Below are 19927 nucleotides of genomic sequence, written 5' to 3'. Positions count from 1 at the left end.
CACCATGAAACTGGTGTGTTTGTTTTCCTTCATGAGTTGCTCTGCTGTGGGGCGGTTCCATCTCGTGTTGCGCTGCAGAGGTTCTCCGCCCCGGCGGCCGGTGTTAGTTTCACGTATCGCGCGCTCCCGCAGAAGGAGCCAATCAGAGAGCAGAGTGCGCGTATTTTGAAATGTGTAGAAACGGACTGCGGTGAGAGCAGACGTCGCTCCGCAGCTCAGCTCGACTCTTTGACAGGTTTCGGTTGTTTCAATCTGTTAAACCGATAAACGCAACACGATCTGGAATTTAACGATGAGAAAGAGGTAAGGTCAAAACTCTTTCCCAGACGGACTCAGAGTTTGTAAAATAACGTTATATGTATGATATTAGCTAAACGAGGCAGCAGGTTGGTGTTAGCTAAACTAACGCCAACGTCGGTTAACTCGACCAGAGCAGTGAACTCTGTGAGATGTGTTTGATTATAAATGCCATAAAAAGATTAATGGATAAACGAAGTGACCGTGCATCTATCGACTGTCTGTCCCTGTAGCGAGGTGCTCGCAGCAGAGGCTGTGTCGTGCCTGAATAAAGCACTGTGCCATCTCAAGGACATTTGGGAGGAGATCGGTATCCCCGAGGACCAGAGACTACAGAGAACAAATGTCGTCAAGAACCACATTAAGGTGAGAAATCCATTATGGACATCAGCATGTCTGTAAACTTGTTATAATACACGTGATGACTAAACCTGCTGCTGTCTCACTTCACGGCGTTGAAGTTTGTTTCTGATTCGGCAGTTAATGGGAAAGTTAGATGACATCACTAATTCTCCTCTTTATCCACTTATTGTTGTGAAAGGGTCTAAAGTCTTTAAACCGCTTCAGATTTGTGAAACTTTTATACTTTGTCTTCACCCAGACAACAATAGACCAGATCTGTCTTAAAATCTGCTTATTTTTACAAATTAATTAACATTTTGACATTACTTTTTAAATCTGGACATGACTAACAATTGCAGTTAACTGCAGTTAAAACACCAACATTCACTGAACAGGTTTCACTGCTTTTTTCCCATCCAGGCCACATCAGACCAGGTCCTATACTTATCAACTATTGTTTAAAACTCAGTTCAGAGAAAATCTGAACCACATTAACACAGAGAAGCTAAAGGCGGTTTAAAACTCATTTTTCAGATTTGTAAAAACACAAACATTGTGAATTCATTTGTTTTTTCCATCATAATGGGTCTAGATAAAAAGAAAATTGCTATACCTAGACTTATAGATTAACATGGAGAATTTAATGACTGTTTAAAACACCTTTTCAGATTTGTGAAACTTGAATTGGAGGCTGTGATGTATTGCGATCTGTGTGACATTATCACTTGGCCTAAAACAGGTTTACACGCGGTTTGAATTTTATACAAAATTAGGTGTAAGTTGGAGAAAGGAGGGGGTGTGTCTGGGTGGGGGGAAGCTAACACAAGAACACAACAATCACTATGTGTGAAACTAGGCCACTGGAAAGTATTCAAAGCCCAAATGTCATGAATACACAGTACCATGAGACATCTGGTCACTGGTCAACAAAGCAGAGTTTCAGTTTTGGGTTGTCACTATTTATATTCACTAGATCCTGACTGCTACTGGATTTCTTTAGGCTGATATCAATATTCAGGAGAATAACAAATCTGATAATGATTGCAGGTCTTAAACTAAAACTCACAAAAAATGTTTATGAAACAATTAACTTTTCATGTTTTGTAGAATTGAGTTGAAGTACTTTGTGCTCATCTCCTTGAAACAGCAGTAATGTGTTTATAACCTAGGACACGTACTAACAGAGCAGCGTCTGTATCTGCACCAAGGACCAGTATTGCTGTCTAACTGTATGATTGAAACTACATATTTGGTTGGATTGCAAAGAAATGAAAATATCTGCATTCATATTGGTCAAAATAGCCATGAGAATGATCATTTACTGGATATTGGTAAGAATTTCAACATCTGCACACACCCATCTGCATATGCTAATGTGTTTTACTGCATTTATCCACCAGAGCTTATTAGATATGATGATCAAAGAAGAGGAGTCTCTGAAGAAGAGGCTCGTAAGCAGCATTCAGACATGCAGGGCAGAAAAGGAGAAACTCTGCCTGGAGCTTCAGCTATCTGTGTTTGAGGTAACAATGTTTTCAGTGTTAAAATAACTGTGCACTGAGTAACAATTTGTTAACTTTACTTTGGGCTCCTGACTAGATACTCACACTAGACTATAGATCCCTCTTGACCGATCGATAGTTAAGTCAATTTGTTATCTTCTGTGTATATTCAGGAAGAGGATGGTATTAGCATGCTCCAGCAAGAGAAGAACATCCGCACACAGATGGAGGCTCTGGTAAAGGAGAAGACTCAGCGGATGCAGCAGCTGAAGGCTCTGCTGGAGCAGGACCAGGACCTGTGCGACATCCTGTGCTCCATGCCGTACGGCATCGCGCCAGACTCTGTGCCTTCGCTGGAGCAACTGGAGAACTTCGGTCAGCACATCACCAACCAGAACCAAGAGAAGGTGGGAGCTTCCTTTGTTAAATCTACATCTCCACCGTTGAGTCATCGGGACTGCAGAAACAGGGAAGCTGTGATTCTGTGTTATGTTGTAGATGGTGGCAGATGGGCACAAACTCCAGAGACCGTATCGGGTCAGATGAAGGCCTCAGCTTTCATTAGTGATTGGGCAAATGACGCCTTATGCAGCTTTGGGCATTTCTTTCTATTTGTGCTAAAAAATCTTTTGTAGCTTCAAACGCATCAAGAACAGTGACATCTGGTGTTTTCCAAAAGTTATAGAAGGTCTTCAAGACTGAGGCCACAGCTTTACTACAGCTCACCGATTCAAAGAGTTTCAGTTAGGGATGTTCCAGTACCAATATTTTTTCCTAGACAATACCAATTCCAATACCTGGACTTGTGTGTCGACTGATACCAAGTACTGGTCTGATACCATAGCATTTAACAACTACTTTGTAAAACATGAACAGATACATGAATACCATAGAATCTCTTTGATTGTCTAATTTGACTGTCAGTCATAAAAAAAATAAATAAATAAAAAAAGTTCCCACAGTTTACTACTCCAAATTAAAGCTTTGCATACTGTTGTTGTATTTTTACTGCTTGGACTTCTCAGTGTAACATGATGCTAAATTGCTGACATTTTGGTAACAGCTAATTTTACACTATTTACCTGAAATCAATTCCTCACTGCTCTAAAACAGTAGCTGCCAGTGGCGGCACAGCGCAACGTCCAGTCTATACTACTGTTTAAGTTTGGTGCATAGACTTGAGTACTGTGCTGATACCTGATACTTGTCTTTAGACATGTATCAGAGGCATTTTAGTGTCAGTATTAGAACAACTCTAGTTTCTGTCTCATATGTGCAGTAAAAGTCCAAGAAGCTTGTTTATAATTACTACATTTGTAAGACTCTTATTTAGAGGTTCTGCATTAAACTCAGCTGTTATTGTGGAATATATTACAGTAAAATAATTAATAGTCTAATCTGTCCTTGACCAGATATTGTGCTGCTTTCATGTTTTCAGGCAAAGCGACATGCTGAGTTCATGGACCTCAAAAAGCAGATTATCCTGTACATGGAGGAGCTGGACCACATCCCTGAGACCAGTTTTGAGAAGGACGTGGTCTGTGAGGTTGAGGATTCCTTTTGTCTTTCCAGAGACAATATTACAGCTCTCAAACTGCTCGTGTGTCAGGTGAGATTGTTTTTATAGCATTACAACTACTATTAAAAAGGTCTTAAAAAGTCTTAAATTTAATTTGGTAAATCCTGCAGAAGCTCTGATTACATTTAGTGAAACTTTAAGCCCTTTATGGATAAAGGAAAATAGATTTTATGGGTTCCACAAATTATAGTTGGGCCTGGCTGAATATGGGAACCAAGTCAAATGTGTATTATAAGTGATCCAAGCTGCTGAGTTGCTAACTGCTGCCACTTTCTGCCGTGCTGATCCTGCAGCTGGAGGAACGCAAGGCTGAGAACGAGGCGATGTGTGAGACTCACCGAGAAAAGATCCAGCAGCTGTGGCACCGACTGCAGGTTCCCCAAGAGGAGAGAGAGGTTTTCAACGAACACATGGTCGCATCCAAGAAGAGGAACCTGGAAGCGGTGAGAAGACTCCCTTTGACACGCTGAGTTACACAGCCATGGTTGTAGTTGTTATCATGACCAGTTTACACTTTTATTTTCTTCTTCAGTTAAAAGCAGAGGTTCAGCGTCTGGAGGAGCTCAAACTGCTAAACATCCGGAACGTCACGGATGCCATCCGCTCCGAGATCGCTGTATTTTGGGAAAAGTGCTTCCTCAGCGTGGACCAGCGACAGGCTTTTGTGCCATATTTTAGCGGTGGGTTCACTTATTGTTTTAGTTGCTTTAAACTGAATGATACTGAAGTTTGTTTAAGTGATGACACTCGAGATGTAAATGGCTATTTTAGAGGATTTTACTGAAGAGCTGTTGAGTCTGCATGATGCTGAGATCCAGCGCTTGAAGCAGCATTATGAGGATCACAAAGAGCTTTTTGACGGAGTTCACCGATGGGAGGAGAGCTGGAGACTCTTCCAGGAGCTGGAGGTGAGTTATCTTTGTGATTTAAATGTGCACACCTTAAAAAAAAATCCGCCTGAATTTATTTTATCTGGTTACATGGCTGCATGTTGGAGAGAAACGTCGTATTAAGCTCCTAATGTGGAACTTTTCTTTCTTGTTGTCAGAAAAAAGCCACAGATCCGACAAGATTCACAAACCGAGGAGGGAACCTTCTCAAAGAGGAGAAACAGAGGTCCGAGCTGCATAAAAGCCTTCCCAAGGTAAGACATGAAGGCCACCTATTGTTTTCTAAACTGATAATATCTTAAGTATTTGAACATTTGTCATGTAACGTCGTGTTTTGTGTTTGTTTGTTTTTTCAGCTTGAAAAGAAACTAAAAGCCCAGATTGATGCGTGGGAAAGTGAACAGGGTCGCGAGTTTCTCGTAAGCGGCCAGAAGTTTCTGCAGTATGTGGAGGAGCAGTGGGAGCTGCACCGAATAGAGAAAGAGAAGGAGAAACTAGAAAGGGTAAACAAGTTGTGTTGTGTTAAAGGCTTAGCCTGTATGTTTGCTGAGAAACGTGTTGACGCTTCTCTTTACTTTAAACAGCACCTGAAGAAGAGCAAACAGACTGAGGAGGATATGCTGTACGGAACAGCAGTACGAACCCCAACCAAGCGCAGATTCCTGGGCACCACAACACCAAATAAAACACGAAAGGTGCTAAAGTTTGTGCCTTGCTTTTTACTTATAGTTGGTTTAATGATCTGTGTGTGTCGGCACTAACACGCTCCCTCTGCCTCTCTCATCAGTTTAACGCGACTTCCAGTATTTCTAGTGGCACCTCTAACAGCACCATGCGCTCTGTCTATGGTGGAACTGTCTGTCGCTCACCTGTGCCCCGCCCACCTCTCTCAGCAAACAAGGTTGGTTTCATTTGAAAGATAAAAGAAATATAAGCTGTACACATCAAACCTAAAGAAAACATAACAGGAGATGAAAAAAAATCTCCCAACAAATTCTCTAGAAAACAACATTTTAATGACAAAATTTTAAAGGTCCTATATTGTATAAAGTGAGATGTCCATGTCTATTTTGATTATAAAGCAGGCGTCAAAATGCTCTCCGAGTGTTTACCTGACATACCTGCTATATTTTCGTTCGAGGGTTGGAATACAGTCAGCCAATAAGAAGAGCGGCTCATAGCCTATTAAGTTAGATGGACAATTAACTAGCTTATTATTATATTCACTTTTTCTGCTCCATTGTAAAGTGTTTTCTGTCATTTTTCCATTTCATTTGTACAGAAATATTTTCTGAATCTCTGCTGCATGTGAACCACTAACTGTTCTTTCTTATTCACTCTAATTCATCAATTCATTCTGACGATTGCAGCATGGAGGGTGGTTGGGTTGTTTCTATCTTCCTCCATTTATGTCTTTGTGAATTTAACTCTAAAATGTGATTGTGCTGTATTGCGTCATTAAAAAGCATTTGTCTGATCGGTCTCCCCCACCGTGTGTCCTCCAGGGTCCAGCACCACGGACGCCAGGAGGCAGTAAGCCCCCCCACCCAAGAATACAGAGCTGTAACAAGGAGAACGAGGCCCATTTGAAGGGATCCCCTCTGAGTGGTGCGTTGCTGACCCCCGCTAGTCCGCACCGTAACTTCAGCATAGCCTCTGTTGCCAGCACATATTCAGAGTTTGTGGTAATTTACACTTTTGTCTCTAATTTCTTTGCTCTGCATCTTGTTTTCCTCACTTCTGTGCCATAACACATTTAAGTGTATTTATAGATGCTTCTGATGACAATAATGCTAATGATGTAAATTTATATTTTAGAGGGACTTGGTCAACACTGAATCTGTTCAGTCAAGGTGTGTTTCGAATGCTAAAACCTGGTGTGATGCTTACTAATCTCTTTTAGTTTAATTGCATGCCTCTTATCAAGGGAGAGATTACCCAGTTACCACATGACAGTTTACACTCCCACCTCCATTACAGCTCTGGCAGACTGTTGCTTTAGTGTTGCTCTACCTTGCCCAGTGTCTACACCAGATGCTTTTAAGTTGTCCACCTCACAGTTAGAGCGTGTATGCTTCAGAACACTGACTGCGATATTTGCCACCAAAATATCATCAGAGCCTCCCTCCTTCACCCGGGGCAAGACACTGATCCAGAGCCATATTTGTTTGAACCCACAGCCACAGTAATTCAGTTCAGGAATCTAACATCAGCCCTGGTCAATCCCCATACATTTGCAACAGACTGTGTATACTATAATCATTTTTGTTGAGATGATTTCATCATTTAGACTGCAGCAATAAATGTTCAAATCTATAATTTTCTCAGTGGAAAGGCAAAGACATACTCTAGACTGAATCCATTGCTAGTATAAAGCATTAAAAATGCAGTTTGATAGCAATTATCACTGATGCATCAATAGCAGTTGTAATGTTTTAGTGTAAATCTCTCGAGCTCAACGACTTATTTCTTGAGCCTCAATTTGGCACCAAAGTTGAAGAGCCATACGAGAAGAAATGTTTTGTAGAAGACGAAGAGAGACCAACGTTCTGGAGAAAACTGCTCCACCAAAACTGAATGACAAGACATTGAATCACAAGATAGCTTGATGCTAATAACCTGATGATACTTTATGATATTTAAACAAAAGGTGGATACTCTGAGTCATAGTTTAAAACCTTATTAGTCCGTTAGTTTGTGTGATTGTCTTCTCACTAATTCACACTAACAGTCTTCAGTGTGCCATTTCATCATAATCAGAAAACGATATGCTCTTATTTGGGGATGTTAGGTTTGCTTCTAATTGTTGTCTCTTCCTCGTATTATCCAAGGAATCAACATTAACAACGGCTCTTGTGTTTCCACAGCGAGACCTGTCCCAGGCCTCTAACGCCAAGGTCCAGCACGACATCTTGAACTCTACCACCACCAACCTTTGACCGCTCCTCTCTGATGACGACTGCCCCAGCTAAAATATCATAGTCCTTCCAATGAAGTTCTGATCTCCTACAAGATGGATCACTACCTGTCACTGCTATTTGCTTTTATATATAGATGAAGGTAATAATATATTAAGTTTTAAGTCAATGATACACAAGGGACAAGGAATCAATTGTCATTTACTGAACCTTTGCCCTGTCACTGTCTCAAAGAGGAAAAAAATGTTTGTATCATAAGTTAAACTAACACTACTTTGGCTATCTGATTGTGCCAGTTACTGAGATGTAATAAAAGTTATCTGCGTCTTGTACCGCACATCTTTAAAATATGTAAAAAGCAAAGCGAGTTTTGCTTCATGAAGTTATGCAATCTGGAGTTACAGGCCAAATGTATTAATACTTTGCACTTTCTTTTATTTAGAAAATATATTGCAGCGCATAGTGTAATTTTATACACACTCACACTGTTCCTTCCAAATCTGTTTTTATACATGTATGTATTTGTGTATATATTTCGGTATCTTCTGTTCTTGTCTCTCTTCCCTTTGACAAAGATGTTAGTTGTTTAAATAGGCTGTTAAGACTGTTGGTAAAAATTTGTCATACATTGGTGCTGTATAGCAGTTTAAATGTAGTTAAATCACATGGATTTCATACACTATCATGGCTGATTTGGAAAAGCTTGTCAAAATATATTAAATGCATTTTCCCTTGAAAAGCACAGAATGACACTGTTTCCTACGATGACAAAGATTCTTTTTTTTTTTTTTCCCTCCCTGACCAAAGCTTGTGCTGCCAAACGAAATATCAAAATTCACGTTTTCTCATGGTTACAATAATGTGATTTTAGCACAAACTAAATACAGTGTATTTTAATGTGTCTTTGAAAGTCTAAACTCCAGCCTGTTCAGTTTGACCAGTTCTCGCTCTTGCAAACAACACATGCTTGACATTTGTCAGTTGTGAATTAATCTGATGCGTCTGTCCACACAGCATAGACAGGTTTTTTTTTTTTTTTTTTTAAGACAAAAGGTAAAATCATCTCTTTGAAAGGAAGAAGTTCTATGAAAAAAGATCTCAAACAATAGTTTCTATAAGAGTTAGCAAAGTATGTTTGGCTCAGCCATATACAAGAGAAATATAATCAGTAAAATTAGAGCAATAGCATGGATTACAAGTTTTTTTCAGCAGATCAGTGTCTGTGATCTGAGTGTCAGCAGACTCACCAATTAGACTGATAAGCCTTGTATGCAAACTAAAGCAGAGCTGACTTCAGACTAAGTCATCAGAGAGATTACAACAATTAAACCTCTGCACCATTAATTCAGTTTAACTTGACATAGCCAGCTTCTTAAATTTAATCAGTGCTGAGTAAACTCATCATTATCTGATGTCATCTAACTGACTATAGGCTTTGACTGTTTTGATATGATCACCAGACATCTGGATGTTCTGGATGTAACAGCCTCCCTTGAAAAATATTGTTGTGATGTTTACGTTATGTTTAAGATGTAAGGGATGCTAAAGTAGAGGGTAAAAGTAATATCTTGGGCAGATTTTGTGCATTAACAATCCAAGATGAAGTGGGCACTTAGCCCGCCAGTGTTTTACTGGTTCTCAGTCAGTGTTCAATTTCGTGGAGGTCACGGAATTTATTCTGAAGGATTCGCGGCGGAAGTTCTGTTGTCAGCGGGACAGACTTCCGGAGGAGGAACCGAAAAACATCCATGGAGGAACGCATGTCAACCGGCTGACAGGTCAGACTATACAGCCTGTGGGTCAGAGACACTACACACAACAACAGAGTGTAGTAGTGATGAAAAGCTAAGTTTTTAAGTAGTTTCTTATAGATAGCTCAGTCATGTCCGGAGCGTTAGCAAGGCTGCTCTTCTACCCGACTTTAGCCTACAATGTTGTCATGGAGAAGGTGTCGTCGAGGCGGTGGTTTGACCGAGTGGACGAGACGGTGGTCCTGGGAGCTCTGCCGTTCAGATCCATGACTAAACAGGTCAGACTGCCTCATACAAGACTCTCTAGCTGTCTGTCTCTTTAACGCCTCAGCGTCTGGTGAAAGAAACATCAGACCATTTACTTACATTATAGCAGAAATGCTACAATTTGTGATTAGCTAGTAGGCGAAACTACCTTGTTTTACGACACTGAAGTCAGTTTGTGATTCGGTCGATAAGGGGAAAGTTAATGGGAATAAGGGGAAAGTTAAAGGAAATCTAAATGACCATACTGAGCGAGTGGTGTTTTTGCACCACTCATTGTTGTAAAATGGTTTAAACATCCTGGTTAAAGCACTGACTCTGTTTAAAACCCGCTTTGATATTTGTGAAAACAAAAAAGAGCAACTTCACTGTTTTTTTCGCCACTCAGACCACATCGGACCAGTACAGTGGTTTTTGCTCAAGACCATATGTAAGAGTCTTCACACTCTCCCTCTTTATCTAATCCAGATCAATGACTGTAGTTATTGGTCTAAATATGTTGATGTGGATTTGGTGTGATATGATCTGGATTTTAAAAAAGGGGTGGAATCACATTTTTCTGTGTTCACAAATAGATTAAATTGTTTCACACATCTGAAACAGTGTTTTAAAGAGTTACTGCTGGCTTCTTGTTAATCAAATTGTGTAAAGAAAAAACCCTCCACATTTACACTTGTTAAACCTGACAAGTGTTAATGTGGAGTTTTTTTTTTCTTTCATAAATGAAATAAAGTGCACAAATCTGAAATTGTTTTAAACAGTGTTAAAGCTTTAATTAGGATTACTAAACCCCTTTCACAACAATAAGTGGATCAAAATTGGGTTCTGTTTCCCTCAACTTTCCCCTTCACTGCCAAATCGTCATCATTTATTGCAATCATTGACTAATCCTAAAACGATTATGTGATTATCAAAATAGTTGCCAATGAATTATACAATTATAAAATATAGAATATATCATCTTTACTGTAGATACTGCAGACAGTTTGTATCCAGACAGTAACAGTATGATTGTCTCTGTGTGTTCTTGTGTCACAGCTGGTAGAAACAGAAAATGTTCGAGGGGTCATCACCATGAATGAGAAGTATGAGACTAAATATTTCTGCAACTCAGCCGAGGTGAGTTCACTTCACTTGTCTTCGGAGAGTGGGGTTGTCCTTTACATACTCCATGATAAATGACTGTTGGATGTGTTTGATGGGTGCAGGAGTGGCGGGCTGCAGGGGTTGAGCAGCTGAGGCTGAGCACTGTTGACCTCACTGGCGTCCCCAGCCTGGAGAACCTGCACCGAGGAGTGGACTTTGCCCTGCAGCACCGGGAGCAGGGAACAAGCGTGTACATCCACTGTAAGGCGGGACGCTCCCGCAGCGCCACACTGGCTGCTGCTTACCTCATCCGGGTCAGTACAAAACTTTGGGAACGTTACACTATCACCTCCAACCTAGACAATGGTTTTAAGTAGATGTTTCATGAATAAATAGTTAAGAGAAAAGGAGAAGCAACTTTACAGTGTAATGCCATGCACTATAACATCCTTGCAGTAAATACTATCTTACCTTAAAGGATAATTTCACTATTTTATAAAGTCTGACATGTACATATATACATTGAAAGGCTTATAGGGGACAAAATCCACAGTGCAAATTGTGTTTACACTGACAGTATTTCTGTGGTGAGCTGCAGTGGAGGGCTAGTAAAACAAAGAGGGAATTCTGGACTTAAAGCACAGTAATGCTGGAAGGGCTTCACCTATTTTAACTAATTCCTTCCACGGGGGGGAGTTAGTCATGCTAAGCTGTGTTGTGAACAACTGTGAGCAGTTGAGCCATGCTGGCATATGTTAGTATTTTTTCACAGGACCACACAGCAAGGTGACATAGTTTACCTCAATGACTTGTAGGAGGTGTGTGTGTCACAAAGCACAGTAGCAGACTGTCCCCTGCAGCCCTTTTCAGCTCAATGTGTCAGTTTCTGTTTGTACTCTACTCCCCCCTGCAATATTTAAAATTAAACCACTTACCAAACTGTGCAGAATAAGTCCATATCTGGTAGATTACACCTGTTTTTATAGAAGAATAGCCGTGCTAATATTCTGCTAAACACATTTAATTTCCCATAGGTATTTCACAGGAAAGGATTGGTTTGTATTAGCAATAACATTGCATTGAAATTAAAGTTGAAACAGTTCAACCTCACAGTCATGATTCTACATTCAGTCAGTGAGTAGTGGGTATTTTGATTTTGACATTGTGCCCTTCTGCTGACAGTTACACTGCTGGACTCCAGAGGAGGCCTGTCAGAAGCTGGCATCTGTTCGACCCCACATCCTGGTGCGTGCTGCTCAGGTGGAGATGCTGAGGAAATACTACCAGCAGGTGTGTGGGCAGTCCAGCTGAGAGTGCAGGGGTCGCAACGGGTCGGAATTCATTATGTTCCCAGAGGCAGAAAGACTGGACTCTGAGCCTTGTTTAAAGCCACAAAGACATGAAACGTGCCTGTGGTTGTATCAACCAATCCTCCATATCATAATGTACACCCACTGAAGAATAAATGCCAAATTTCCCCTCTACCCCACCCATGTTTTTAAAAGCAAATTTAAAGGCTTTTATTGGCAAATTAAAGATTTTAGTGGTTAATTCATGAAACAGACAGTCAGCACTATCATGGATTATATGTGTAACCCACATTTCATAAAACCTGTGGCTTCAAACTGACAGTGTCAACATGGAACAGTGACCAAAAACATCTATTCTACAAATCCCTCACTCTCTGGTTTTAGTACATGGAGCTAAAACCTATTCATTTCTAAAATATATGAAAATCTGAATTATTTTAAAAGAATGTAAACACATCTTGTTTCAACCAAAAATTATTCCAATCCAACATTGCAATGCAGTTTGCTTCTGACTTTTGTAATAAAAACATAAAAAACCCAATTGAATTGTCCTGTGCTTGTTACATTTTGACTAGAGACAAGGATGCTCAACAATAGTGGTTACTGACTACGCTGGAAGACTTTTTATGTCAGTTAATCATATTTTCTTCTGGTGCCTCATAACTTGAGGCACCAGAAAATATATTAAAGAAAATATTTTTGAGATGAAAACAGTCTAATGTTGTTTATGCTCCTTTATTATTTATTATTATTATTATTATTCTACATACTTGTTCGTATTATTCATCTTCAGTATCCCGTAGCTTTGAGAAAACCCAAAAAGTATATATATCAATGCGTGCGACTTGATCGAGAATGGTGTGCTTTGACTTTTCTTAGCGATTCGAGTAACCATGGCAACATAAATGGCGATAAAAGGCGAAAAACACACAAACACCGCTACTCCGCTATTTGAATTAATCTTCAAAATAAAAGTCTCAACATCGTAAGAGGGAATTATTGGCTTTGTTGTATAAAACCTTATGCAGTTTATACTGGCAGACAGAAGCACAGACACTTTCAAAATAAGAGTCAAAAAGGTAAGAGGTAAGGTAGTTAATAAAAGTTCGATCTTATAAGCTATCATTTATATGGGGATATAGTGGTATCGCTTTATTACAGATCAAGGGCAGCAGCACATTAAAAATTTCTCTAGGAATTTTCTAGTATATATATTCTTTATTGTTTGATGCCAACCGCCTTACAGAGGAAGAGTCAGTTCATTTTCATACCGGCAGTCACATTTATCCTCCGGCCCATCAGGGGGCGACAGACCGTTGACAGCTGCTTCTCCGCTCGGAGACAAACGACCACAGAGAGCAAACATGGCGGCGTCGTTGGTGCGGTTTGTCCGCGGAGGTCTTGGAAGGAGTTTTAACAGTAAGTCGACCAGGAACTCATTAGTGTTTCTATAGACTGTTCGCTGCAGTTATCCATTTAGGTCGAGTCCATTTTCACGCAACCTAAAACGACACAGCGTCATTTTCAACCTTCAAATGTCTCAGGTTTGACCTTCGAGCTAGTGTTAGCTAATGCTAGCGTTAGCCCACACCGGGTTGAGTGACAGCCAGATTCGACTGTTTATTTTGTTTTTGTGACACATAAGTTCATCTAGGTAACTGAAACAGTCATGCACGAGTGTTTTGAGTGGATGATGAAGGAGCCTCTTAGTGTACTGAATTATTTTTATTGTCTCTTTTTGCAAAATGGCAAGACAACTGTAACGTTAGTGACATAAACAAGAGCTTCGGCGTAGCTTTGCACAATTCAGCTGCAAAATGAACATGTATGGTTTAGTATGATCACCAGAATAAATGAAAATAATGTCAATAAGAACCAGTAAAAGTTATGAAACACAGTGATAATGAGAAATGTTCAGACAGAGGCACATATAACAGGGTTTGAATCAACCACCCCTTTAACTGCCCTTAATTTCAGTGTCAACATGAATACTTGGTAAAACAAAAATCAACATAAAGTCCCCCCAGTTTTAAACAGTGCAGCAGAACAAAGACAGGGCATCATTTAATCACCCTTAAATTAAGGTGAAAGTCAGCACTTAACCTCATTGTCATTGTTTCATCTCAGATCCAATATCTTGGAGTACAGAGACAAAACAACACAAAATGTGTCACTGTTGAAATAGTTTTAACCTATATTGTATGGTAATGGAACAAAGAAAAACAAAAGATTTTAACTTAATTTAAGACTTGAACGGATTTTAGCTTATTTAGCCAAAAAATGTAAGGTTGCAGAGGAAAGTTTTCAGAGGTTTTCATTGTTTAGTCTATAAAGTATCAGAAAAGGAGCGAGAAATGTCCATCATTATTTACCCCGATTCTAAGGTAACATCGTCAAACAGTCCATCAATGTTCCCTTTAACCAAATCTTCACATTTCAGAAGCTGGAATCAGAAAATGTTTGGCTTTTTTTTCACTAGTTCTGCTTGAAAAATGACAAATGATTAAGTGATTATCAAAACAGTTGGATTGACTTATCATTATTAAGTCAGTGCTCTTAAATACTTTTCCAGAACTGCAGACCCCTAGCCCTGTACAGAAGAGACAGAATTCAAATAAAGCATAGTAAGAAATTAGTGATTCCTGGAAAAAAACGAAGCTATATGAGTTTTAGTGTTTTAAGCAACTTAACAGAAGTAAGTAGATTCTCGTTTGAGCTAAGAAATTAATTTTGTACATCCTTTAATACTCTTTACTTGTGTAGGAATAATTGTTGCATTAGAACAAAGAAAGACTTTGGCAAATAAATAAAGAGTAAGATCATCCCAAAAATTTTTTCGCGGATAAAGACCAGGTGAGACCTTGTGTAAAAGTTTAACATGGGTTTCCTGTTATAAAAGTAAAGCCTTCTTCCAGCAAATAATGCAACACCTCCAAAATAATTCACCTTGAACTCAAACTTTGTTCTTTCTTGTACAGGTCAAGTGGATATGTTTGATATTAAATTTTTCATGTGTGAATTCAATTCCCATCAGTATCTTTGCTTTTCATTCTTGGCTTGTTGCTTTCATCACCCCAGTACGACTGCAGCTCAGTAGATGCATTTGTCATTGGAGTGTTCATATTTACTGTTTTGACTCCTTCCTCCTGCTTGTCTCTCAGTTGCAAGGACTTCATGTCTACTTCAGCAGCAGACCAGACTGCAGAGCTCCACCACTGAGACCAAACGTGAGTACACAGTGACAGATGCTGCAGGAGACTGCTAATTTGGTTGTTTACCAGCAGACAGACAGGATGGCTGGACCACAAATCCCTTTTTTTTTTTTAACTCACATAAGCTCCAGTTTGTGGCTCTTGTGTATTATCAATAAGCTAGACTACCAGCAGGTATATGTTATATGCTTAGAAATGATCTTGTTAACTTTGTCATTTTAATGTTATGTCCTGTTCTTAGGGTGAATTTTAACATCTGTCCAGGGACTACAGATGAAAAACAGCCTCTTTGCTTCTTACAGCTATGTTTATTGATGCGCACTGTCCAATTAAAAATGAATAAACATGATTATCATTATATTTAAGCCACAGAATTTAGCATCAGTTTTATCAGGGAGATAAATCCATGACAATCTTTGAGAAACTCAGAAGGCTGTTTATCAACACTTAAAGCTACTTTGAACATAAGTCCATCCTCAATTTGTGCAACATGAACCAAATGTAAAAAAGTTTTATCATACATATTTGTTGATATCAGTGTTTTTTCCCCAAGATTTTCTTCCGAAGGTTGTATTTGATGTGTCCCACATGCGTAATTTCTCACTACTAACTTTAGTTTAATGAGGAGTTGCAATTTGGGAAGCAGATTAAAACCATTTGTTTTATTGATCAACATACAGAATGTTTTTTATCCTAATGGTTAGAATCTTTGGTGATTCTGGAAATATTTTCAAAACCAATGATTTATCTTTCATTATGACAAATGCTCAAATGTTGTGATTCAGATGTTAAAATTCACAAGAGGCATAACCTGGAGCTGCTGATTAGATGATTAATCTGCTTGATTTTCATGCATTTGTTCCCAGCTCACATCACATCTTAACTTGAATGTCACACTAACTAAGCACAATAAACAATGTCGAACTGTAACCCATTTTGCAATGTTAACACAAAAAGTGACATGGAGAGCAGTTGCTGCATTGTTCAGTCATTATAAACCTGTTGTGGTTCTTTACGCAGCCACTGTCAGGCCCAAGGATGCTGTTACTCACAACCAGCTGGCAGCGTTTGGGGAGTATGTGGCTGAGATGATGCCCAAATATATCCAGCAGGTGGAGGTCAGTTCATATGCACATAAGAGTATCAGAGTCCTGAGCTCATCCTTGGATTATCAGAACCCATCCCTGTTAAATTTAGATTTCATAAACATGCAGATAGCTTGAAAGTGTGTGTGTTCATGTGTGTGTGTGTAGGTGACCTGTTATAATGAGCTGGAGGTGATGATACATCCTGATGGAGTGATCCCGGTGCTGACCTTCCTGAGGGACCACACCAATGCCCAGTTCAGGAACATGATTGACCTGACTGCTGTCGACATCCCAACACGGCAGAACCGCTTTGAGGTAACACACACACACACACACACACACTCAACCCTAGAAACATGTCATAATGGTGACATGGAAGATAGAACTGCCCTTTTATCCTTTGTCATTTAACTCCATATAGTATGTATTCCTATTTAAACAATATACAATATACCATCTATTTACCACAGAAGCACAAGATTGTCCAGGATGATGTAACTACTCTATAGGTTTATGTTATGGCCACTAGTTTGAATTATTTCAACTTTGTTTTTTAGAAATCGTGTTTTGTCTGTGTCATTTTTATTTTCCACTTGTTATTTGCAGTGAATTTAACAGAATTTTAAGCTCCGTGATTAGATGTGTGTTATTGAAATGCACTGTGGTATTCGTAGCTAAGCTCAAAATTTTAGTTTACACGGGCTTGTACCGTCTGACTTTTTTTAAATCAAAGAACCAGATTTCTAACACAGTCCTTTAATCTTTTGTGCTGATGATTTAACCGTAGAAGAGCTCTAACTGTGAGTCGCCTAAGAGAGAAATGTATGGGACCAGTGGTGCCCAAAGTAGCTCCTTCCCTTCACATTTCTGTTCCATCCTTTACCTGTAAAATGAACAACAGATGTCCTCCATTGGCACAAAAACATTTTGAAGACAAATACTTGCAGTGAAATTGATGAGTCATTAAACTCTTAAACAATGTAAATAGAAAATTGTATTCAGGTGCGAGTTTGGAAATAAATTTGTAATTTTGTGACTTTGCAAAGTCATTTCCAGTGCGGACCTCCTCACACTGACTCTCACTGAGTCTAAAGTAAATGAAACGGTTTCATCTTAACCAATTCAGGTTGTAATGAATGGCCAACTGTGTCTGATAAAATTGATAATGTATGACACCTCTGTCCGGTGTTTCATCAGACATTTGCAGTCAAAAGCTTAAATAGGACCAAAAGTAAAAGTATGTAAGTAAGTAAATTATGCAGAATGACTCATTTCAGAATAATACACATTATATAATTTAATCAGAATTATTGATTAATTAATGTCTTCAGCAAGTTGTAGCTTGTAAAGATGGAGCTAATTTAAAGTATTTTATATACTGGTGGGTAGCTTAACCTGTAATAATACAAAATAAACTGTTTTTGATTATTGTGAATTTTGCAAAGTGAGAAGTAGCTATAACTGCCAGACAAATGTAATGGAGTAAAAAGTACAATATTCCTCTCAAATGTAGTGGTCTAGAGGTATGAAGTAACATAAAATGGAAATACTCAAGTACAAGTGCTGTAAAATTGTATTTGGTGCAGTAATTGATTAAATGTACTCCTCTGAAACTAAATGTCTCATGGTTAGAATTAAAATATTTGTGATTATCCAAGGTGCACACCATGTAAATGAGCTTTCTGAATGTTTTTGTAACGATGATGTGTGTGCTGATTGACAGATTGTCTACAATCTGCTGTCGCTGCGCTACAACTCTCGCATCCGTGTCAAGACGTACACAGATGAATTAACACCAGTGGACTCTGCGGTCCCTGTCCACATGGCTGCCAACTGGTACGAGAGGGAGGTGAGTCACAGCCTGCACGCCAAATCTGAGGATTCATTACAGTGTCTATTGCTTTATAAACAAAAAGCATTCATCAGACATGATAAGAACACACACAAAATGGGTTTGAAACAAAACCAAACAATACAAATTTCTAGCGCTGCCCCCAAAAAGCTGCTGAGTTGGGTTAGGGTTTTTTTTGCTGCCTCACAGTACACAGAGCAATGCCAGAGCAACAGTGATGCAGGCTGTAAATGTTCGACATCGAATCTTGTCTGAAAATGACAGAACCATAAAACTAAATGGGATGGAATCAGAGACAGGTGATAAAAACTATGATACTGTCAGCTGCAGTGTCCGGCTGACAGCGCTGTCAGCAGCCTGACAGAAGAGACACTCTGCAGGGGGGTAGGATTCTGAGCTTGCAAATTAATTATTATGAATTTGTTTCAACACATTCAAAAGATGGAATATGTCTGATCTTAGAGGTATTTCTTAACTGTAAAAAGCCCGATTGCACAAGCTTCTTAATGTAAATGGAAAAAATAGACTTTAATCAAAAGTTACACCCACAGTTTTACTGTGTAGTTTGATATTTGTAGTCAGACGTCAGACTTTCCGATTCCAAGTGTCATCTACATAAAAATGATGATATATATTGTTAAAATTTACTTGACACTGACCAGACTGAGAATAAAAGTATGTGTGTGTGTGTGTGTTTATACAGGTATGGGACATGTTCGGTGTGTTCTTTGCCAACCACCCAGACCTGAGGCGTATTCTGACAGACTACGGCTTCGAGGGTCACCCCTTCAGAAAGGACTTCCCTCTGTCTGGTTATGTTGAGGTGAGTTCTGCCAGGAACATGTCCTCTCAGTGCAGCGATCGGCTTTATTTAGCTTCAACCATGTGTGATTCGTATGTTTCCTCCCAATAGATAAATGTAGTCATATGGCAGGGTATCAGTGAGACAGACAGAATGGAAGCTGTGCCCAGACGCTTTAGATCTCCATCTCTGTTGGATCCTGTGATTTTTAGATATTTTTGTATTTACTTTTTAGCTCATTATAATTAATCCAATGCTTCCCAAAGGCTTTGAAAATCCTTGATAGTTTGGGCTGTGAAAGAATAATTTATGGCATAAACTGAATAGATTTCCATCAGAGGAATGGATGAATTATTAATTTCAACACACTACCCAAAAAGCATCTTATTTACTTCATCCGTTCCAATGACTCCACATTCTGATGAAAAGAGATCAGTTTTGAAATTCATTATTTGAGCAGGACATCTTGACCAGAAAAGCCTCTCATCTAGTCTTGTTTTTATATTTTCCTCAAAGACCTGAAAGTTTTCAGTTCGTGAAATTTATCAATCCTAAACATAAAAACATTGTAATTACTTTAAATTAAATAAAACTTGTTGTTTCCATCTGCAGGTGCGTTATGATGATGAGGTGAAGCGCGTGGTGGCCGAGCCCGTGGAGCTGTCGCAGGAGTTCAGGAAGTTTGACCTGAACACGCCCTGGGAGGTGTTCCCCGCCTACCGAGAGCCCAAAGAGGCTGCACCCAAACTGGAGGCTGGTGACAAGGCCCCTGAGAAGAAGTGATGTCTGTCTGTTTAGTCTACACACACACTCTCGCCATCATCATGTTCTGTCTGTTCGTGTCATTCTGGGACTCAAGCCCCCTGAACAAACCCATCTGAAATATTTATGTAAATAAAAATAGTAATAAAACAATGTTGAAATGATTTTTGTGGGGCCGTGGTTTTTATTTGGAACAACTCAACTAAAACCAGTGAGAGCTCCTTCAAGCTTCTGTATATGAGATTTTAAACAATAATATAGACGCAAATAAT

General features: G+C 39.3%; 3 protein-coding genes across 4 annotated transcripts; all 3 read left to right on the top strand.

The window, feature by feature from the left end:
• Positions 1–201: 201 nt before the first annotated feature.
• On the top strand, positions 202–8210 carry prc1 (protein regulator of cytokinesis 1). Of its 2 annotated transcripts, XM_022748676.1 has the most exons (15): positions 202–303; positions 531–663; positions 2040–2162; positions 2315–2548; positions 3580–3750; positions 4014–4163; positions 4253–4400; positions 4492–4628; positions 4769–4864; positions 4967–5113; positions 5195–5305; positions 5398–5511; positions 6116–6295; positions 6429–6463; positions 7478–8210. In XM_022748676.1, exons 1-15 carry the CDS (start codon positions 293–295, stop codon positions 7524–7526), a joined length of 1839 nt encoding a protein of 612 aa, XP_022604397.1. In that variant the 5' UTR covers positions 202–292; the 3' UTR covers positions 7527–8210. The 2 variants fall into 2 exon arrangements, with proteins under 2 accessions (XP_022604397.1, XP_022604399.1); XM_022748678.1 differs by lacking the exon at positions 6429–6463.
• Positions 8211–9265: 1055 nt separating this feature from the next.
• Positions 9266–12480, top strand: ptpmt1 (protein tyrosine phosphatase, mitochondrial 1). The gene is made up of 4 exons (XM_022749013.1): positions 9266–9557; positions 10582–10662; positions 10752–10943; positions 11812–12480. The coding sequence occupies exons 1-4, from the start codon at positions 9411–9413 to the stop codon at positions 11938–11940; spliced, it is 549 nt and encodes a 182-aa protein (XP_022604734.1). The 5' UTR covers positions 9266–9410; the 3' UTR covers positions 11941–12480.
• Positions 12481–13251: 771 nt separating this feature from the next.
• On the top strand, positions 13252–19819 carry ndufs3 (NADH:ubiquinone oxidoreductase core subunit S3). The gene is made up of 7 exons (XM_022749070.1): positions 13252–13358; positions 15101–15166; positions 16172–16269; positions 16405–16554; positions 17963–18088; positions 18795–18914; positions 19506–19819. Exons 1-7 carry the CDS (start codon positions 13304–13306, stop codon positions 19674–19676), a joined length of 786 nt encoding a protein of 261 aa, XP_022604791.1. The 5' UTR covers positions 13252–13303; the 3' UTR covers positions 19677–19819.
• Positions 19820–19927: the final 108 nt, after the last annotated feature.

The sequence above is a fragment of the Seriola dumerili genome, unplaced genomic scaffold, assembly GCF_002260705.1.
Source record: "Seriola dumerili isolate Sdu_G_001 unplaced genomic scaffold, Sdu_1.0 BDQW01000011.1, whole genome shotgun sequence".
In the NCBI taxonomy this organism is placed as follows: Eukaryota; Metazoa; Chordata; class Actinopteri; order Carangiformes; family Carangidae; genus Seriola; species Seriola dumerili.
The sequence above is the reverse complement of the archived record's forward strand: the minus strand, read 5'-3'. Positions and strand labels throughout refer to the sequence as shown.